The sequence below is a fragment of the Anticarsia gemmatalis genome, chromosome 9 (genome assembly GCF_050436995.1).
Source record: "Anticarsia gemmatalis isolate Benzon Research Colony breed Stoneville strain chromosome 9, ilAntGemm2 primary, whole genome shotgun sequence".
Lineage (NCBI taxonomy): Eukaryota > Metazoa > Arthropoda > Insecta > Lepidoptera > Erebidae > Anticarsia > Anticarsia gemmatalis.
Window position 1 is genome coordinate 10,700,002 of NC_134753.1, and position 24,489 is coordinate 10,724,490.

Genomic DNA, 24,489 nt, shown 5'->3' on the forward strand with positions numbered 1-24,489 from the left:
GAACATTATACCTACAGTTATAGTAGCTCCACTGTGACAGTCGCACATCGCGTCGTGTTCACAAATATTTTGTACAATCTTCCCAATAGTCTTTAGGGTCTTGTGTTTGTAAGTGAGATTTAGGTTCGTATTAGAAGGGTTTCAGCTTGAGATCAAGATCTTAAGTCAATCCAGAATTAAATTCGATTTATTCATTCGAAACTTAGTCTTAGTCTGTAAGTTAATAGCAGAGAAGTATAGTAAGTCTGTGTGAGAGCGGACATAAACTTGAAAGGGGTGAAGACACGATAGTGAATAGACGATTGATAGACACAATTAGAAGAAGCAAAAATATCTGCAAACTGAACTTCACATGAGATAAAGTCAAAACAATTCACATGGGAGCACATCATTGTATTTTTCGAAAAAAAAAATCATGTTGCTCCGTGCAGAATTCGGTAATTGTTGCCTCGTGTATTACTGTGTTATATAATTTAGAATCAAACCAAGGCTATCTTCATTAGATAATGGACTAGTTTTTGTCTTGTTTGCATTAAGAGATTTCTCTGGAAAAAAATGTAGCCTGTATTTATTAGTAGAAAATAAGTAGCTTTAGACATATAACCTTTTTGTTTTGATGAGTTGATGGTGAAGTGAATGTTCACACAGATATTATCATAATGGTCCCATATAATACTGGAGCAAGACAGGCTTGTTGACAACTCTGAGTTATTATTGAGAATTAAACAACAAATTAATTGAAGAATCTGACCCGAGTTTACTTCCCAAACAACAGAAGCGTTAGGCAATTAATTTTTAAGTATATTTATTCTATCGAAATAATAGAAGAATGTTTACTACAGTTTGTTTGTAACAGTAACCCACATTCTTAAGTACAATATTAGTGCAAAAGTACTTACGAGAATCCAGTGAGCGCGTTCATGAGCGAAGATTTGCCGGCTCCGGAAGGTCCCATTATGGCGGTCAGTTGACCAGATTTGAACAGCCCAGATACGCCTTTTAAAATTGTCTTCTTATCTAGAACAATTGCACTCAATTAGATAATTGCTATGATAATAAATATAAACTTGAATAGAACAGAGCGGCTATGTTTCAATATAGATTTTTATGTTTATGATTTTAAAGATTAATATTTTTGAAATGTGTTACGTCCATTTCTTTAAGTGAATATAGCCTGCTTTTAGACATATTATTATGCTTTCGTATCAATTCAAAGTTGCTTGACAAACATTACTTATTTTTTTAATACATTCGGATTACTTTCTCATACATCGCTAAGCTACTCAATAGCCAGCAATAGGCTTGTAGTCATCGAGCGCGTTTTAATTTTATTTTTTGTCTTTGGTAATTTATGTGCAAATGTAAAAATGTTTTATAGGTGTTTATTAGTCTATCGATACATATACAAAAAGTCTTCCATACATCCTGTATTGCTGTAATATATTTAACTCATGCGTTTTATGTTCATAAAATATATCATATCAGTACAAAAAATAAGAGACACGAACAACCTTCCAATTTTGGTTCCTACATTTTGGTTTTTTGTTAATTAGTAGTCTGAATAGATAGATAGTAATTTGATGGCCAATTTTGATTTTCAAGGTGAGATCATGATTAAAAAACGTAATTTCGAAACACGTATTAACATTTTATCTTTTTTGTACTATAAATATATGAAATATAATATGTTTTGAATTTAAGAATAGAACCAGTAGAACTCTAGATCAGGCTGTAGACCAAAATATAGTGTACAACAAGCAATTTTTTGTGGCATCAAACTGGTTGGATATCGACATAAGGCAACATTTTGTAACTTTACCACTATTGTAGAAGAATGAACCTTTCAACAACTTTATGTTTTCAGATGCAGCTGCTAAGCTAAAACGTTTAACTTTTAACAAACTATCTTTGTTTCTGAAAAGAGTGTATAAGCAAAACGATCGAGCAGAAAATAAGGTATCGTAAACTTAAAGACCCGTTAGCAATTTTGTGTTATGTGTACAAATCGTGATATTTTCAAATATTTTAATAATTAGATTGTTTCTAAGGAATTAAAGTAAACAATTATTTTAAATATTTAGGATATATGTATGTTTAGCCAGTTTTGTGCAAAATAATGACCTGTGTAAAAACAAAAAGAGCCATTATATTTTTTAGTTTTTTTATGTATTATTAACACTGCATCTTTATCACAATTCCAGTAGATCTAGCTTTAACGAAGACTTGAAGCTTTTTATTCTGTGTTTTAAAAAGACTACTGGTTTTAAAATTCTTTGCTCAACCTTTGTACCTGTTGTAATTATGTTAAATTTCAGACGTAATTAGGTAGCTATTTTGTGTTTTATGTACTCCCAAGCGAAATTTATATTTTATTTTAGAATACATTACGTTTGTACATGTATTGCAATCAAAGTAACCAAAGAAATTTCTCGCGAAGAACTACTGCTGGACCTTTATTGTTATCATTATTTCATGTTTACATTCTGAAGATAATCGTATTATACAAAAATATACATGTGGAAGAGATATAAATAATAATAATTAAAAAGGCTATGAAACAGTGTCTCTTTGAAACAAAAAAATGGACAAAACGTCAAGCAAACCAGGATTAATAATATATATGTAGTTGCATCAAACTTTATGTATACCTAATACCTATTGGACTTTTTATCACTTTGATAAAAAAACATGCATTTTTTGTCACGTTGCACATAATAAATTATAATGCACGAGATGAAAAGATCAAGCAAAAACTGACACACGACTTTAAACATGTTTTAATAATTTATTTAATTAATTAACACGTGACTGTACCTAAGCTTTCATACTAAGGTTATTGATGCGCCCGTCAGTCTGTCTGTTACGCTGCACGGGTATACCACTGAATCGATGATGATAAAATGCAGCATGGAAATACTTATAGATGCGAATTAAAATAAAGGCTCCGGTTTTGTTTAATAACACACGAGCGGCGTCTCTCGGGTCAATTAGGATTTCTTTAAATAATATTATTTACATCTATTTAAAATTATTTTGGAACTTAACTGTACAACACTTTACGTACGGAGCCTTGACCAGTAGTAGAAGATACATGGGTAAAAATTTTATTAGTTAAACATATTTCCCACCGATAAAACATTCTTAAACATTTACTCAAACTTTGTGTGTTTGAGGGAACCTATCTTTGATGCCAAATCCGTATTCATCCGCTTCATGCGTCATAAATATCCGATTTGTATTTCGAATACAAATTATTGATTTTTGGTTCCTTTGAACTTGAGCTTGATACTTGTTTATCTATCGAATCGATAAATTAATTCACTAATTGCTTTGATATAATAAATTATTCACTCCTAGTATTTGCATACATTAATGTCTTTCCTCATTTATAATAACGGCAATATATTTGAAAAGTACATTAATTTGTTCGACATCCGGCAATTAATACTCATGAAGAATGTTCTACGCTGCTACGAGGTACGGCTACGAGGAAATCGTAGCACTTACGATGTTCAGTACATTCTACAGTTTTACCCGCATCTCTCGTCATAGTTTCATTACGCCTATAGTCCAAACTGTAAAGTGTGGGTCAGGGACATTATCATTGGCCTCTTCTATTTTGGGATGAATCAAATGGTCAACACTGAGACAGAAATCTGTCAAATTTCCTTTTTTCCTTAGCAACAATCTATAACGAGGAAATCAAAACTAATTGCTGATTTAATCAAGTTTGAATTTAATTAACAACCAGTTTCGCGACTCAAAAATTCAAAATCTAAATACCATTAAACAAAAAACTCAAAATACGACTTAAGTGTTAGTGGCCATTTTGTGAGAAAAAACCAGTTATGTAATAATAAAATTTTGATTAGACGAGCAAAAATTTTGTACAAATAAAATATAATGTCGTCGACATGTTTGTTGTACTTAGTAATTTTTTGGTAATTATGTTAATTGAAGGTTGTTTCGATACATAGGAAGTAGACGCTATTATATTAGAAGTAAGGTCGACGAGTTAAAGTCGAGCTTACACGTGAAATAAACACATATGTGAGTGTTGTTTAAATGGTAACGAATTTACTTAGATGTTTGGTTCAAAAACAACAGTTGTTGCCAAGCTGCGAGTCAATGAAGTTTTAGTTAGATTAAGTTGAACCGTTCTTGAAAACTTCTTTATCCCCCAATTTCGTTGGTGAGTCTAAAAAACATGGTTTTGGGGCCTGAGATGTTTTAAGAATGCATTTTGAATCGGGGCTATTCCTTTGTGCTTTGTGACAATGGAAGCAAGCTTCGTCACATTATGCTGACCATATAACAACAAATAACACAGAAATAGACAGAAAAGTCCATATAATTTATTATCGAAGAGGAAAATCATACAAATATTATTCTTTCCTATTCGATAGAACCACTAAAGGATCTAATAGTATGAAATGGCCGAGGGAATGAGACCGCGGTGTAATGTCCATCCATTGATATTGACCCTTAAGAGTTCCCTCTCGCCGGCCTCCTTTCAAACCATTAAGGTGTCACAGAAGGAGGCCACGGCCCTTTCAACTATCAGATCTATCTTCGTTCAATCTACCTTGTGAATGTAACAAACGATAATAGGTCATGTTTATTTAAATCGCCTGTCGATGGGAAAATTCAGGCAGTTCTCTTAACTTCACGCTTAATACTGAGGTTAATGTACGTAGCTTGAATAACCGTCGCATCACGGGTGGTGATCTACCAAACCCCACATAGATACATATATTAGGTCGGGGAAAAAGTCTTTTTGCATTATAGTATGTATGAACTATCGAAATATCGAGCTTCTTTGTGTAGAGAAAAGATTTTATTACTATACTTACTTTCAGATACTTTAATGCTAAAAGACTTTTTCCCCGACGTAATATTTTGTGTGACAAGTACAAAGGATCTGAGTCTAAATTAAAATTATTCTTCGTTATACGGTAAGTATATCGCTATGGAGAGTTTTGTTTGAAATTAGACACACAAAGAGTTCAGTTGTTCGAAGTTACGAAAAAAAAAATTATGAGATTTGTGTGATTGATCTTCATCAAGTAGTGAAGTACTGTATTTTTTCTTATTGCGTGGGATAATGTAACAGAATAATAGAAATAATGTTTACCGTATTTCTATGACGAAAAAATTTTTACGCTGTTGTTGGCAAAAGCATAAGTACCTAAAAAGATTTAGTATTCGTATTATTTTCTAAGAAAGTATAAAAAATGCATACAAGGCTAAAAGAACAAGGAATTTTATTGCAATAATATCTTAAATTGTAGTCGTTTGTGTCTAATTAGTTCTTTCGCTAAGTCGAAGAGGCGCTGATTATTTTTTAAAAAAGAAATCTGAAATAAAAGAACCGAAAAACTAATTCTTTATCTACTTTTTAATTAATTTTTATTTAGTCGCTAAAACATCACGTTTGTACTTAGACCCCTCCATTACAACTAATTAAATTCAAGTAATTAGTGTTATAAAGAATAATTACGACCATTTTATTGTCACGTGTAACAAACAAGATTATGTCACAAAAAATACGAAGCACGTGTATTTTTTGTTTTAAAAGTTCACATTTACGTAGCAGCATGAAGCTGAGCATCCACTGCGGAATCGCAGCGTTCGGACCGTAAGGATTTGTCACCTTGTATTAATTCTTGTGGTGCTATCCAATGGACGCAGTACTATAGAATTTAATACAAGGTAAAAAATCCTTGCGGTCGGTACTATCCAGTATCGAGAGTTTGACATTTAGGACGTATTGTAAAAATAATTCCTACCGTAGCTCGATTCTGTACAGTCGGTACTGTCAAAATAGTTTCTACGAACGTCAGAGGCACTGATCTGATTTTAATACAAAATTTCTCGATGATGGCTGTCGGTAGTCGATAGTAGTAAAGAATCGAGCTACAACTCCCGTTAGACTGATCAGATTTTCATACAAATGTCGATTGCTAGCCGGTTGTACCGATCCGGACACGCAGCTTGAGCGTGTAATTCGACTGGTGTAATGTCACATTAATTTATGAAGAGCTTTTGGCATTTGATCACTTAAATCAGATGAATTGTCACATTGACGCAAAAAATATGATCATAAAAGTTTATAAACTTGATTTTTTGAGTTGTTATCGATATTTTTTGTATGATTAAAATTATTATTGCCCTTAGCGCGTTTCTAGAAAAGCCTTTTGAAATAGTTTGGAATGAAGATTACTTGATGCGGAAAAGACATCAAAGTCTGAAAGGCAATCAAAATCAAATCACATCATAATCAGGAACGATATAACGTATATTTTCTGATTGTGACCCATATTTCTAAAGTAGATATATGGATTTTAAAAATGACAAACCTTTATTGGTTTGGTCGGTTTGTCAGTCTGTCACGCTTTCATGGTTAAGTATAAAAATAATAGCGATGAAAATCGAGAGAGCCATAAATCATATTCTAAAGAAGGGCAAAGACCTTACATTATTAAAAAAAATACGCATATACATAATGTTTATACGTAGAAATGCAAGTATGTAGAATAAATAAATCGAGAGTGACATTTCAGTCATTCTTCTAAATAGCGTAAACGTAATTACAATTAAAAGCCACTTTATTACAAACAAACCATCATGTGATAACTTATAATAATAACAGTAATAAGAAGAAAATAATAACAATCGTTGCAAATAGGTCTACAACATGCAATTATTTAAATTAACGAAAATTATCGGATAGTCATGGTACATGCGGATAGTCAACGTGACTATCCGACGGTAGTATAATGTCAGGGCTTTGGAGCTATTATTACGAATACCTGTGTATAACACACGTGGGTCTTGTACCTATGAATAGTTCACGTGGGTTAAATACCTTGTTTTTTAATAGATTGCTAATAGGAACATTTATGTAGGTATACATCAGTCTGTTGCATACTTGCTCTGATATATTGTTTTAGTATTCATAAAATGATATTACTATGTGTTGAGAGTTTATGATAAGATAATCGAATCAATTAATATATGGATGAAAAAAACTTAAAAATTATTAGCATTTGTGAGAGTCTTTTAAACAGTTCTCTAAAGAAAATGAATACGCAAACCTGGAATCGCCACTGTAGGGGAATTTAGGCATAATAATTTATTATTCATTCATTTAAGCTCAGGAGTCGATTTTATCACCGTTCAATATTTTTCTAGAACGCTTATAACGCTAAAGGTACGTTGCATTGTTAACTGCAATGGATAATTTCAGGTCCAATTTATTCAGTATGTCTGCTCCGTACAGATTAATCCGTTCAATTCCTGAGCTAAATGATTCAAGTACATAACTGGCAGTAGTTACATAAAGTAATTCTTCATGATCTCGTCTTGGAATAGAGCCATTAATCACATCCCACATGCGCATGCGTTGCAAGACGGAATGATCAGGATGTTATTCAACCTCAACGGTCACCGTACTCAGTGCAACATTTAAATAATTAGGCATTGTTTTTGTTTTTTGGCTCATCAATGCTATAGCCAGTTCATGCGGAGTAAAGTAGGTACATTTTTTCGATTCTAGTTTATGTAGCATAGTGTTCTGATCTTTCACTCGACAGTGTCTCGGTTTATCCCAAGTCAAGTGTTGTTGGCAAAACAAATATATTGCTTCATTCATCTCTGTCAGACGTCTTCTTTCTCACAATACTTCCATCGATTTTTCCGTCTTCCTCGACTCACATGTCCACATTCACACTTATCACTCGTCTTGTAACATGGCTTGCATCTTTATAAGATATTGTGTAGTCTCAAACTTTGCATTGCGTTATATACCCTGCAATGTCGATCGATTTCGATTCAAAAGATTCTAAATTTACACAAAGTACTAAGTGTTCTTTCAGAATACGTTAAGTGAGTGGAAATTTTCTTTTAAAAAAACTCCATTGCTATGCAAAGTCTATGGTAGTAGGGGTTCGCCCTTGAGCATTGTGACCTAAGTCTGTATTTTTAACGTGGGCGATTATTTGTCATAAAGACTGCATAAAACAAGACTTGAACAGCCATTGACGACTTTAAAAGACTATATCAATTTAAGTTTAAGATTATGATTGAAGCTTTTTGGCACTTAAGTGGTACCTACAGAAGATGGATTGGATGGATTCTTAAATTGTTTTTATGAGTATAATCTGTGGCTACGTCAATTACCCATTTTGAATTTGACCGGTTTAAGGCGTCATAAACATAAACTTTTGACACCTTGTTTTTGCACTTTGCATTAATTGGTTCTCAGATTTTTACTACACAATAAATATTAATTAATTTGAAAAACAATGGTTTCTTTTCTTTGTTGGTAACCTAAATTATTATTACTATCAAATGGAAATATCAAACTCTATGCTGACGTCACGGTGAGTCTATGATACGTAGTATTAAAAGGAAATTCGTATATTATACCTAATCATGACCTCTCACACCTTAATTATTTACATGACCCTCGACTCCGAACTGTATACGTATCAAGTATTAGATAAACAGCCACAAAATCTTTTTTGTTTCTAATCAAATTGAATCAAACGACACTTATGAATATTTATCACTGGCAATCACTTTAATACTTGTTCAAAACTGGTCACACTGGCACTTTGACGTAAGTTGTCTTGTCATACAGCCTAATTTGCATAGTCAATCCATTTTTCCGACTTTAAAAACTGATGATAAAATTATGACATAATTAATAACTCCAATTACATGTTAAACGAATTTTCTTGTATGATTTTTTCTCAGGAATGTTTTTGTCAATGCTTAAGAATTTACACTGTGACGCTGTTGATTTATAGTTTTAATATCCAGTTAAAGAATGACGCTCAAAATATGCAAATTATGTTTTTTTTTGTTTATACTACGTAAAGTTACTTAATACTTATTATAATATTATAGATAGATAATTAACGTACCTGCTTGTTGCAGCACCTAAGTAAGTTTGTTAATTCAGGATATATAGCGGAGGTTCATGTTTAAAATATATTTTTTTTTTCATATCATATTATTGAGTAGAGTAGTATATGTATAAGAATAACCAATTCTTAAACGCGCATTATATCCACTTATTAGGTTCAGAAAAGAACTGTAAAGCAAATCATCGCAGAAAGTATTTACGATATAATGATAGCCACAATAAATCAAACTTACACTTCAGGATGTTGATTCATCTACCTATCATGACAAATGTGGTCACAAAGTCATCATTATTTATCCTTGGCAAATACTACCACCTGCAATTGTTCTGTAATTAGATAATTATCTGCGGAAGCCTCATTATTCTTTTTACCATTGTTGTACAAAAAAAACCAAGGCTGAATAAAAAAATCTGTGCCTCGTAATAATTTACAAAATGGCTGCAATTTACGCAAACTGTCATTGAGTCCTGTCAAAATGTCATTGATCTCATATTGTATCTTAAAAAAAACGTGTAAACGTTGTTTTCTATGAGCATAACTGTATTTTAATAGTCATTGTACAATAGTACGATTGCTAATAAAACATAGTCGAATGTGAATAATTTGACACGTTATAAATATATTGTGAAGATTTACCGGTTTAAGTTTAAACTATCATTAATCATTTGACTTACTGAGATATAATAACACGTTATTAATAGATAATTTATTTATATACCTATATCGGAAGTTTGCTTCCTACAGCAATTTTCAACTCGCTTCTGCACACGACTTCGACCGTATTTAAGATCTTCCATTGTAATAAGTTTAGCCTATTTATTTAATACATAAGCGAAACGAAATTTTTCAGAGTGAGGTCGGGAGATAGTCAAAGAGCTAAGTAATAAGAATATTCAGTTCAAAGGATATCTATGTATGTTCTCGCCGTTTGTGTATTTTGCAATCTCTCAGTTTCGATTTTCGTTTCGAGCTAGCTGCTATTGGTCTGCGCTAAACCGTTCAGTGATATAATAATATACGAGTATATACGATGACGTAAATTAATCTGTCAAACTCACAACCGTGCATTCACAAGGTATTAAGATTTAAACTCAATAAGGTCGTTTACAAAGGTTCAAGGTATATTTTAAATCAATGTGTACAAGATAGTAACGACACGCAATGTAACTAAGTAACTAGTAGTTTCAATTACATTTCATACCTACTTGGTAATGACACACTAACAATGACTTTGAATTCACGTGAATAGACGTGTGCTAGGGTTTTCAACCGTGATTGTCTGTTTTTGATAAAGATTTGAATAGAGTCCCTATTCAAATTCTATGATTGAATAGTTTATTTTGAATTAATTGATTACATTATTAGTTTGTGCTATCTACTTTGAATTTTTTTTGTTCAATAAAGTAGCATATGTCTTTCTACGAGAAGTAATGTTTGTCAAATTTTGTCTTAGAACGTGCCAGGCCTATGTTCTGCAGTGAACAATATAGGCTGATGATGGTGATGTAATGTAGTTCAAACCGTTTAAGTGGTTTTGATGTGAAGAAGAACCAGACAGACATTCATTTATGTTTAATGAACACCTATGAAAAAAGTTTTGACAATGTCGTCGCAAATGTATGGAAAAATGTGTCTAAATTCTAGTTAATGTAATCGATACAAAGGTCGGCCGTTCAACTTTTATTACGTGTTTTTACCTGACTACGTTACGTAAAGGAAGGTTATTTGTAACTGATTAAGAAAATCGATCACGACATTCACGACTACGGCATGGATTAAAAAACACAACGTATTTTTCTACAAATACCTCAAGTTTAGCGCAGTGGTTAACGTAACCTCGCCGCAATAACCGCAGCGCCGTGTTTGGTCGGTTTGAGTCCCACCCGGGACAAATATTTGTGTGATGAGCACGAGTATCTGTTCTGAGTTGTTAATTTATTGATATATATATTTTTTTTTAATTTAGAAATATATAAGTATGTTTATCAGTTATTTGGTTACCATAGTACAAGCTCTGCTTAGTTTAGAATCAAATGAACGTGTGTGTGAAAAAAACATAATTCTATTATTTGTATAACTCTCACGAGTCACGACCTCTCTGTTTTTATATGCTCAGACGTTTTTTTGCTGTAAGCAACACTAATATGCGTGAGCGCAGATCATTAAGTTAGTCATTAATGTAATGTCGCTTGTGTTTTGTAAATATATTTGTTTGTTATGAAGAGGTTGACTTATTGTTTATTTGAAGCGAATAGTATCTTAAACTATGAAGTACAAAAAGCTTTTGCTAATACAAAACTATTAATGCGCGATTTAATATGATTTATTTTAAAAAGTGCTACTGATTGCACGTAAAAAGTATGGGTCTGTTTGTTGTCATGTCATAACCGTTGTACGATAAGTTATGTCAAAAGTCCTCAGGCGGTAAATATAACTCTGATTGAGACTAGGTTGATTGACCTTTACAACAGAAAAAAAGCTCGATAACACTAGTAAGTAAATTTCAATTATAGCTTTTCATGAGTTTGCAATCATCAAGTAATCCAGAGTGACTGCGTTAATTCCCGTACAATAATAAATCAATCATAACATTGTCAGAAAATTACGGGAAATATTTCCACTCACGAAATATTAGTTATTTTTATTATTAAGTTACTTAAGTATCTATTAGTCGCCGGTCAAGGCCCACTAAACGTGTCAAGTTTGGTTACATAGTTGTTTATTTACGGTTACATAATACTAATAATAAATATTGTTTGTTACTATATTTAGATACATCTTATACGTCCTCGTGCTAAGTGATTTCACATATTTTCCCTAAGATAAGAAGCTGGCTATATTTTAGGTAATAAAAGTATAACCATATAACCCAAGGGCCTTCATTCAACCACTGTTGGGTAGGGATCTCCTCATTTTCATCGTTGAAGAAAAAATAATTTCTAAACCACGATTAACACAATTTCCACTCAAATGTACCAACATACATACCATCTCTCACTTAGTTTACGTAACTTAAAATTAGAATTAATATTTTCTTTACACAAAATTATAATGTGTGTCGTTGCAACCACACGCGGACCACGGAATTTCGTCAAATTAAGACAACAGGCAACTGTGGTTGCCCTATAGATTCTCAAAAAGGAGGCTCTATGAGTAGGAAGTAGGTAGTAAAGGCTTAGTGATACATGTTCCTTTTCTATTGATTTATTAGAGTCAATAGTCTATACAAGTATTTGTTTTTATCAGGAACTGGAGCCAATGACATCATAGAGGTAGTATTACTTCAATAGAACCTTATTTGTATGTTGTAAGAGACACTTGAAAGGTTTTCCTTTATGCTCAAGTGATTACAGTGTACTTGTCATTTGTCTATACATCCGATTACGTCATAACCGGTTTCAAAGAGGTTTCTGTTTATTTTTGTTAGACACTATTTATTAATTTACTTTTAATACAGATTTGTTTATGTATCTAATTAATAAGTTTTTGCTATCTCAATATTAGTGATCCAACTGACAGTTTATCTTACTTTAGTTCAAGATTAAATTTAACACCAATATCGAGCCAGCTATCGAGTAGTTATCGACAACTTAAGAATATTATGTTAAATGCGAGGCTATATACAAATAACTTTTCCATGGAAAATTAATCAGCGCCTCTAGTGAATTTTTTAAGAATTTACAGTCAAAAGAACCTCATCTACAAGAAGGTACTCTTCAAGAAGGCGGTATAGTCTTCAGTGTAGGGAATCATGCTACACCACTACACGTAGGTTTTTCTACAAAGTTTTCCCTGGCTATAATTTATAAAAGGAGTTTGATTAATTTATGTATTTATCTGATAATAAATTAACTGCACTTATATGCGTGACATTAATCTTTCACATGTAAATCTAGAGTGAATAAATAATTGTAACGCTTTGAGTAAATTATTACACAAGAACAATAATATGTTATCCGCTGTTTTACATAAATCTAAGACGCTGCATTGAATTTTAATTATATAAGATACATAATAGTATGAATAAATACTTAAATGATCTTAAAAATAATATGAAGAAATCTCAAAGTTCGTAATCATTATGTCTAGAATATTTCATTGTTTTTATTCCTATTTTTATGTCCACTCTAGCCTGTCTTCGTAAAAATATTTACCAACCAGTGTGGTTTCTGTTGTTAGTTGGTTGGTAATTGGTTCCGTACGTAATTAATTAGCATAAAATACAGTAAATTGCAGGATATAAGGTCTATAAAAACATTTGCCTTAAGTTCCTTAATAGTACTATAATTCTTTTAAGCTCTTAGCTTGTCAAACTAGTCGTAAAATAAATTTATTTTTTATGCACTATTATACTTTTTAATAAAATAAACTCCACAATAATTTTATTTCTTTTTAATTTTCATTTTCTGCCAATATTTTTCTGTTTACGCTGGTATTCGGCCTAATTAACTGCATCAATCGTTCATCTCAAAATCAAAATGTACATAAAAACTATACTGATATTATTTTTCAAAAACACTAAGGAAAGACTTGTCGACAAATAAATAAAAGATAATTGTTTTGATTACGACATATTCTAGACTGGAAATACAGGTAAATGTTTATGTATCATACTAATATACTTAGCTTATGTATTGATCTACTAGTTGACCCGCGCAACTTCGCTTGCGTCACATAAGAGAGAATGGCTCATAATTTTTCCCGTTTTTGTAACATTTTTCGTTGCTACTCCGCTCCCGATGGCCGTAGCGTGATGTTATATAGCCTAAAGCCTTTCTCGATAAATGGTCTATTCAACACAAAAATAATTTATCAATTCGAACCAGTAGTTCCTGAGATTAGCGCGTTCAAACAAACAAAAAAACAAACAAGCAAACAATCAAACAAACGAACTCTTCAGCTTTATAATATTAGTATATATATAGTACAGAACTGGTCGTCCCTAGGAGGCTATCTAAAGAATCATATTATCTTTTATTAGGTAAAGTGCTCGATGTGGTTAGCATTGACATCGATATTTTTAATTTCCATAATAGATTGTTACAGTATTGATAATGTAATGCAGTCTTAAGGCGATCACTTTACTAGTAGGCAGCAAATTTATTTATGAGGAAGATAATCTTTGAAGTAGCCAGTCTTTGGTTTTGAATTGGTGGTTGCTGAAATGATGGCCAAGTTAACTATAAAATAGGTGTGAAGTCATAAAATCAATTTACAAAATATATGTTTTTAATTCTAAGGTAATGGTAAAATACGTTATTATTTTAATAACGTGATAATGTTATTAAACCAATAAATACAGCAAGAAGATTTTTCTACACTAAGGGGGTAAAATGTTATACTAGTGTATTTTTACATAGAGGAACTCAACATAGCTAACGAATTAACGGTCCTATAGTCCTATGTTATGTAATCCTAGTAATCATATTTTAGAAATAAATAAATATTCAAAACCATACATTTAGAGCGCTGTAAAATACAAAAATCAGGTTTGCACCTAATGAATTGTTAATGTAATCGATGTAATTAAATTAATTCCATTATTTTAAAGAACATTTCGAGGTTCGCACAAGGTTGACTCCATTTACAAAGCCCGGAATGTCTGTTTATATCAATTTAATAGAGAGGAAATTGAAACATGAATATGAAACTCGAAAATGTACAAAAATAGGTTTTATTTCTTCGAACAGCGCCTCTAGCGGCTGCTGTAGAAATTATTTTATTGTTCTATATTTTATATGTGGAGCTCTCGATACTCGATACCCTCTGTCGAAAATCGCGTCACAAATCTACAGTGACTAAAGGGAAAACGAGTAGTAAGTAATACCTAGGGCTAGTAAGTATGTGTGTATTGAAATCTGGTAGAGCAGGTTTTCTCTGTAACGTTTAGTAACAGCGTGTAAACGACGAATCGCATGTCTGGATGATAGTTACGAGTTACATTGCGTAACCTAATAGTGCATCCAAACAGTTATTTGTTGTTGGCTATGTTTACGAAAATTAGGCAATCAAATAAAGATTTTGGTTATTGTAATACTGTTTTTTTATAGAAATAAACGAACTCCGCAAATATTGTTATGTAAAAATTGCATTGCTATATTTTTTCACGCATCTTTGACGTATATCGGTAGGCGCAATTTTCAATTTTTGCATTAATACAATACTTTTAAAACCTTCCTCAATAATACGACAATTTGTAAAAACCACATAGGATCTGTTCAATAATTTGTAACTTTATCGCGAACATAGGTACAGACAGACGTGGCGAGGACTTTATTTTATAAAATAATAATAATGAAACAATAATGATATAACTACAACATAATTGATTTAAAATTAACATTCAATAAATGCAATTTGAGTGCATATCAAAGATAATAAAACAATAATCTTACAATGTTGCAGTAAACGCTGTTTTTCCGTATAACTGTGTAATAACAATAAAAAACTTAAACGTGTAGGATTTAATAATACATTAATATGTAGGAATTTGATTAATGATGAATGATGAATTTATATGTGTGCAACAATGTTAGGTGTGATATAAGTAAGCTCTGAAATCATTGAATCAATGGAAACATGCATTGCGATAAAAAATTAAATTGGCTTTTTTGTCATCACTAATCTATATTTACCAAATTATCATATAGTTATTTAAACGTTTTTCTGGAAATAATCCGAAGATGTCAAGAAAGAGTTGAGCTTTTATACTAATCGAATTGAAAGAAAAATAAACCTGAAATCTTATTTTTCTGAAATGGGACTAATTATTTAGGTATCATATCCCTATGTACAAATGTGCTTTATTTCCTTTTTAGTTACTTAATCGTTAATGCCCAGCGAAAAGTTAATTTAAAACTTTTGTCAACATAAATGTCATAATCAATATTCTCAGCTAACTGAAGCATGAAATACAAAAATAACATACTACCATTAAACTAATGACACAAACCGTTTAAAAATACAATTATAATAATGACACTAAATATAATTATAATGTAGTAAAATTACATTATTTTGTTCGACGATGTTATCAGAAAATGGCGGTACTAGAACTAATCTTTTAAACAGTTCACGTGGTGGGGTGCACGTGAGCACAATACTTAAGTTGAATCATCGCTGGTTTATGTGCAATTACTGCAAACTGTAGCATGGAAATAGAAAAATGTTATGTATTATTTCATAACCTTATGGCATATGATATTATTCTTTTTTACCCGCATTTGGCGTGGTGGACTCAAGAAGAAGAAGTTAATTCCAGTAGTAGGACAGTAAGGAATAAATTAACTAACCCCATTCTGTCCCATTTTTCTGGATAAAGGAAGAGGTTAGTGCAAAAGACTACCATGCACGCTATAAAATTATAATCACTAGCTGAGCTTTAGCAGGATTTTTTGCCCCGTTTTTTTCAGAGCCGATAATAAGGTAATATTTAAAAACTTTGACTGGGCTTATAAAATATTTTGAAGAGAAATAGGCATTATTGAAATAAACTCATAGTTTCATAATATAAGAACCTAGGTGTTGTATCGATAAATCTGTTTATAATAGTATATTTTGTGGAAAATAAATAAATAAAATAATACAAATTAGATTAATACCGAGAAACGTGTCGTAGAAACTAAAAAAATAAATAATATAAATTAAATAATACCAGCTCATAACGAGGTAAATAATATAATAACAATAACAAAACTAAAATAAGCCGTTATTGTTATAACTATGAGAATATGACAAGGTTTTTGTTTTTGTTTAAATAAAGTAAATTATATTCTTTGTGATATTTTTTAGTCGTCTCAGGAGGATTTTTGTCTAATTAACTTGTTAAAACATTGACGAGTAATGACGTAAAAAACTCAACCATTGTCCGCGTTATTTTAGCGGTGAAGCAATGCTATATTATGCTTTATTTGAGGAAAAAATTATAAAATGTGTGCAGGAAATTTTCTCAACCTCAATTTAGCGAATATTATGTAAAACAATCATAAAATTCAATTTTGAAAGAAAATTCCGTAAACAAAGTTAAAGTCCTACTAATATTATAAATGCGGAAGGTTGCGAGGACGGCTTCATCTTTGCTGTGTGTTATTATTTCACGCAGAGGCTACTGAACGAAATTCGAGGAGGTACATAGATAGTTTAAAGCCTTTTGAGCACATACAACTCTGTAACCCCAGGAAGACGTTTCACCCGGATAAAATCGCGGGAAACAACTTTATTAATATACCCGTTTCGTAAACAATATGTATTTTTAGCATGTTATTTTTAACCGTTACAAAAAAATATTAGAATAACTGTGACATCAATATTGGATATGTAGGTATTATGGAAAACAACGGTATATGAATGTCAAGGCCTAAGTGTTATTTATAGCTTTTAACGGCGATTTTTTTTTACTTAAAGCTATTTAGTATATAAGTGTGAATTACAGACTAAGAGCTATATTTCTAAGTAATGGAACCAAAAAAGGTGCTAATAAAGTAGCCATTAGTAGCCAAATCACTGTGTCGGAACCTAGGCTTCAAAGGGTTTAATCTGTATTCTGTACCTCGATAACTAAGGTTTTCGATGTGTACGATCGATGCCATCGAGTTTGTGTCAAATGCGTGATATTGTAGTTTAGAATTTTCAGAAAACTGCTGATAGCGGCTGGCAACCTAGCACTTTTGCATAAAGACCCCGGAAACCCATGGAGATTGTTGGAAACTGTGAAATTGCTTTAATATTTACAAACAACCTGTAACTTTTAAAGTCCTTCTATTCTCTGTTTAGAGTCTAGCAGTTAGTAGTTTTCTAACAGGAAAATCCCACATTGCGGCCACTATAGTAATGGGCGGCAATTAGCTCTTATTATTCACATTTAATCACAACTGCATAACTATTTAGGCCACGAGTAAATCGATTTGCATTACGAAGAGACCATCACTTATACGCAATAAAACATCTATGATTAATTATTTAATTATGACATTATTATATGTTGTATTTATTATGCATAATTCATTGATAAACGTGAATGAAATTAATATAACTCGTGTAACGTGTCAAAGAAAATATTATTTATTTTATAATAATTATGATTCCATGCATATTATTTCTTCTAACAATTACGGTGCTAGCAGATAACTACACGGTCATGTGAGATTAAATAATCAGAAATAAATTATTAAACAGCTCATGACTTTACTCTGCCAAAGCGATCGAAGTTTAACCGTGAGAAGAAGCAGAGCTTGGATCGGTTTTTGATATCCTGGAGCCAAATAAATTGAGGCTACGGAAAAGGCAACCTACCTCCTACAAAAATCGTAACAACTAAGTACACATTTTCTTTTGTTCTCGATGGAAATGCATACACCGTATGAATCCGGGCTGCGCGGGGTCTCGTAGTCAGACTACCAGCGAACGAGTTGGACCTATCGTCTAAAAGTCCAAGCAAAGAGTTTCAAAACTAACAGCAAAATATTTTTTTAAATTTGTTTCTTACGAATCAAAAACTTTTATACAACGATTTGCTAGTATAGCACTGTTAAGTAATAAGCAATAAAACTTTTATCTTACTGTATACACTGTGGTTATATCACGTTGCATTACTCATAGATAATAATTACGAGTTATATTAAAATACCTACTTCTAGGAGGTGTCACAAGGCGTTTTCTTAATTATCTTAAAACCCCTGGGTTTTTTCTATTAAACGTTTATTTAAATCCACAAAAGCGATTCAGAACTATGCATTTTATAACGACTTTTGATTATATCATGTCATATATGTAATCATACTTACTACAGAAACCATTTTAGGTACTAAATTTACCAATTTAACGCTAACATACTCATACGAGTATAAACATAAGATTAAAAAATAATGTAAGCCAAATCAAATTGACAAATTTATACTCGATACAACGATTTTTTGTAGTAATTTTATTGGTACAACCAACTATTGTTTAATGTTATATACATATTTATAACATTTAATCGAAGTTTACTTTGTACGTCCGTGGTTCCCAAATGATAAAAGAATTCCGGTTTGAAACAGGTTACAAACGATAAGCAGTAAAGGGAAAATCAAGGCAACATACCTAAAACAAGTTCGAGGACCTCTCGTGTTTATGTATAATATCGATTTCTGATGGCAAGTAAATAAAAAAATAATTTTAGGGGAGGTTCATATCTGACGGAACATGCGTCACGTATTATCGGTCCCGTAACGCCAGAACAGACGAATGTATAGAAAAACATTTGACCGTTCACACTCAACCGATGATGCATCTTCCGTCAGTTGTGAACCGTCCCTCAGTGGCACAAAGTATGTATTGGCCTAATTTTAATTGCAAAACCAGGCAAATATGATTGAAATTTCTTTCTAGTGGAGGAAAAAGAGACAAATAAATAAATTTTGAAACGTATTGGCAGTTTGAAGATACAATTTATTTATATATGTTTCGGTGGCTTATTAAATATTCAGCAGCAACCAATTAACATACTAATATGCAAATTCACTTTAGGTCAGAATTTTGAATACTCTTGGACAAAAATATATTGGTATAAAAATATATTGGACCAAATTTTAGGATCCTGTATCAAAATTAACAAAACTTGTTGCGATTTAACGATGGCATTGGGTAACAAGAATATTTCTAAACGAAATGGCGATTATTGAATCATTTTAAAGTAATTATGTAATTGATTAGTATCAAGTTTTATTTGCATCATGATTCCTATATTATTTTATTGTGATATTTTGTTGCCACACATTGAGAATCTCCGTTACCTCATAAGTATAATTTTGAAACGATTTACTGTTTCAAAACTTTAGATTATGGTTTGAGCTGAGCAGCAAATCGGTGTTTGCCGAATTTCGGCAATATGGTAAAGATTTCTAAGAATTTTTCATCACCTCGTAAATTTGACATTTAAAATTTCGACTGGTTTCGTGGTGTAGTGATGTGTGAGTGGCCTTTTTCAAGCTGATATTGAGCATAGCTTTATAACACATACCTATAGGAGATACAATAATGATGAGCGATGCCGCGGACATAACTATGTATTTTATAATGTGACCTTATAACTTTAAGTTTACCTTTCCAACAAACTCGCCAACATGTGGTTTGTAACCAAAACGCTAATGACGTAAGGTTTAAAGTTTTTACTCGACTACAAGTTTGGTTTTTGTATCAAGCCCGTTTTAAAAGAATATTTCTGTCTGTTGATGTTATTTTAAACTTGTGCCATTGACCTACAGGTAAGGAGTTAAGTTGCTGTTTGTAAACACAAATTAGCTTCCTTAAGCGAGCAATATTTTACGAACTTTGGGTTTCCTTCCAAAAATAACGACTCAAGATCGTTAACCGTACCCAATAGTCTTTGATCTGACAATCTTAATGTATTTGATTCATGAAAAAAAAGGTCGCCTCAGATGGAATCTTAACCTGCTATGGCCATCAGCTAAATTCGGCAGTAGCGCGAAGGGCCTAACATTGCAAATGGTGAAACGTTGATGTAATTCATGCCTCTACAATACGGTCTACACCTTAGGCGTGATGATAATTCAAATTGCTTACAAAATTATCAATTTTATATAAAGGTCCTTAATAGTTATTTGATAGTCAGTAATGGTAGAATATGATCACTTAACCTAGAAGGGAATATCTTCTTCCGTATAGTTACCGGTTAAACCTGCAATATTCATGATTGTTCATACTCTAACCAGCTGTTTGAGTAACGGGATGTACCTACTTTGTCTAGAATATCATAGTATCATATGACTTCATCTGATTCAAACTTCAATTAGTTCATTCCGTTTGTTAAACTGGTTTTATCTCCGTGCAGAAAGGCACGTGCAAACTCAACACAAAAACGTTGACAAAAAATCAAAGGGTAAAGAAGAATTATAAAATGTGATAAGGTTTTTGACGCCTGTCAAATTTTTATATATTTAAAACCTAAATGATATAATTATCCTTACATGAATTCGTGATTATAATTCTTATAAGCAGAAGACGTTGATTAAAATAAAATATGGTTTTTCGATGATTTCTTCTTATGTGGACTAATATAAAAGGTTCGAAATGAGTTGCGAAATTAATATAATGTATCTTTTGACTTTCTAAGCGTATACCTCAGGGGAGTGTGAGACTATAGAAAATGATTAGAAATGGGAATCTTATTAAATTCGTATCTGACCTCCACAACCCTAACTGGGTTCTGGGACCTACCTGAGATATAACACGATGACCTTCGGTGAGACAGGTTGTCAGACTTTCAAGCTTCTGACTACTGTTAACGACTGTCAAAGATCTTCAAAAATGACAGCCGGGACCCACAATTTAGTGTGCCTTCCGAAATGATATGATCAGTTCACTGATATGATCTGTTGTACATATATTATGTGTGTATACTTTGGGTTACATTTGAAAGAAAGGCATAACACTCGTGAAGTGAAGTGCATCGAGAAAGTTGTTACCTCGCTCGATGCACTGCTTATTTAAGCAGCCAACAGGTTTTAAACAAAGCAATGCGGTTTTTAACCTATAACGCTTGTAAAATGCCAAGAAATATTTTCACATTTCGCACTTAAAGATTGGTTTTGGTATAAAATTATTTATGAAGTTAGTAACTTAATTATTTTAGGGATCATATACATATAATGATTTAGTTAGATGTTCCTATTTTTTGCCTGAAATTTATGAAAATTTAAGACAGGTTTTTCCCCTATCACCTAAATAGATTTCAGGCTTATTATTGAGTACAGAGTTGAGGTTTGTTGAAAAGCTATTACTATATCTGATATACATAATGCATATATAAGTACGTGTCCGTTTACATAAGAGCAAATTCCCAGACTGCTAATCATTTGATACATTAATCTGTACTATGACCTTATTTTGAATTAATTATCGTGTTAATAACCTATTAATTAAAATTATATAATAATATTAAATAACACAAATAATGCAAGGCATGACATCATGTTTGTTATTCTTCGATTAGACATTGCACATTATCTCATCTAGCAAATGTTTCTCTTAAAAGATAAACTTACTTATCATCACTAAATGGTTATAACGAATAAACAATTTTGATTTGTTTTGATTTAAAATTTTAACAGCCTCTCGTTATAGCTATTTGCCATCACTATTTACTATCGACTATCAAATACAGATATTTTTTTCGAGTACGTAATTTCTGTATTTTGTTTTGCGTGTGACTGTGCTTAATTGTCATCAGATGCAGAGATATTCTAAAGCTAACATTTTAATCTACAGCAATTATTTTTATCATAAATATCCTATTTGAACTTATAATCTTAGCATGTCATAAATCGAACATTCGCAAAGAAACAATTATTGCATAAATATAAAAATAATTTTCGTCATCAAAAATTGCGTTTAGACGTATAACCCAAGCTTCTTATGAATCAGAAGCTATGAAACAATCAGAGCAAAACAATGTTAGGTACCGATTATTTTTTCAGTAGGTACTATCAAAGGTTCTACGCAAGTTACTGTGACGTCATGTCTAAATACTTAATTGATGAATGACTAAACTGTATCACTTTGGCCTTTAAATAAGTCTTATGTAAATGTGATTACGTATAGAACATTATACGAACATTTATTTTTACGACTTTGTTGTAAGGAACTGTAACAGGTGACATTTACAATTACAATTACGTTGACGCAGTTCTAAGAATTAGAAATTTTAATGATGATCGTGTTAGTGGAAATGTAGTATTCGAATTTACAATAAACTAACTTAATTTATTACATAGTCCCTTGCAGCTAAGTCTGTCAGACTTTGGTAGAGGCATAGTAAAATTTACTGCATGAGTTTTCATGCGGTTCTCATTAATTGTTATAGTGTGTCATGGGAGGCTTTGTGAATATTACTTTAATGTGACGATAGTTGAAGATGTCAATAAAACAAACAATTACGATCTACTACGATGAATTTAACCCATCAATGTCCCACTTATTTCTAATACACACATAACTTCGAAAAGTCATGGGTGTGTTGAATCGGGTTTGAAACTCCCGCAGTATAACTAGTTATTAATATACCTAACTCTTTACAAATAAGTTCAAATAACCTAAAGATTTCTATTTTCTGTTAATTTTGTTGTTTTTGGTGTAATACTCTCATAAATTATAGGTCACAATAACACATTTTTTGTATTTTTTCCTCAAAATAGAAGGCATTATCAAGTATGCAAATTGATAGAAAAAGACAACTTTAAAAAATTATCGCAAGATTACAAGAACCAATTATGATATAAACAATGTTATGTTGTTATTTTTTACTAAAATAGAATAAAAAATTGACCTGTGCCTTAGAAATATCACACAAGGACAATAAAACGTGCGATTGTAACCTTTATGTCCCATATTTGTTACTCATATTGTTTAAAAGTACACGTGAAAAATGCTTTATACTTTTTATTATAAAAACCCTCTCATACCAATCATTTCTTTTTTATACTCAAAGACAATATAACAAATACATGTGCCCCGGGGTTCCTTACAGCCATAAGGGTCAACCACCTTGCCCAACGCGTCACGGATCCCAAATTGATCCCAAATACGAAAAAAAAATATTTCGTTACCGATTTTAAGTTTGCTCATTACCCGTATAAAGTGAGCATACGAACAAACTTAAATAAAAATAAAAGTATTTTAAATGTGTAGCATTTTTATCTGCGTCAAACAAATGCACCTGCCCTTAATACAAGACATAACTTATTATATGCAGTAGGGCTATGGGTGTGTCTTCAATCCACGCGCTGTCAATTACGATGAACTAATCAATCGAAACATAACAAAAGCCGCGGGCTATCTTATCAATATCTCGGCCGGTTATGGTCTACCACCATTAGTATGCAAAGTGCGGTCGTTTAATGTAAATTATTGTGTTTATTAAGCTCAAGTAGCCGTTCCTAAACCCTTGACATTGAGGAGTCGACCTGACGCAGAGGTTACTCGTATTATTATCACAAATAACTTCACGTTTACAACTTATTTTAAGGATGTATCCAGGTGCATTTATTTGTATTTAAAATACAACTATTGAAGAATAAATTGAGATCGGAAAAGACAAACGATGGACACGAAACTAGATACAAATAAAAAATTATGTTTAGCGCAAAAATATTTGTTCCGTGTGAGTTTTGAACCCACAACCTTAGTGTGTTACGGAGGCAGAGTGGTGAGCATCTTCAGCGCTAAACCATGAACGTCATCTGATTTAGGATTACGTATAGACTTATAGACAGACGAGACAATTTGTGCTTTCACATGGTTAAGAGGAGTCGTAATCAGCGAGTTGCATTCAACAATAGATAAGTGAAGTAGCGCAAACATTCGATAGATGGGTGACCGCTCAACGACATACGAGTTGAGCGTTTCAGAGGACGAAGTTGTATTAAATCACTCTTAAGGTAACAATCTTAGAGCCATGCCAAAAGCAGCCTGTATGACTTTAACACTAAGTTGCCGTAAAAAAATAAGTAAAAATAAAATAGTGGAAAAACTCGATTTGCAACGTTTATCGGGTCAATCA

At 32.0% G+C, this 24,489-nt stretch overlaps 1 protein-coding gene across 1 annotated transcript in view; it reads right to left on the reverse strand.

The window, feature by feature from the left end:
- The window catches only part of LOC142975339 (ATP-binding cassette sub-family G member 4-like), a 50,130-nt gene that overhangs the window by 19,001 nt on the left and 6,640 nt on the right, over positions 1–24,489 (reverse strand). Inside the window, exon 2 of the mRNA XM_076118124.1 lies at positions 900–1,017. Coding sequence (XP_075974239.1) covers positions 900–1,017 — 118 coding nt within the window. The remainder of the gene's footprint in view (positions 1–899; positions 1,018–24,489) is intronic.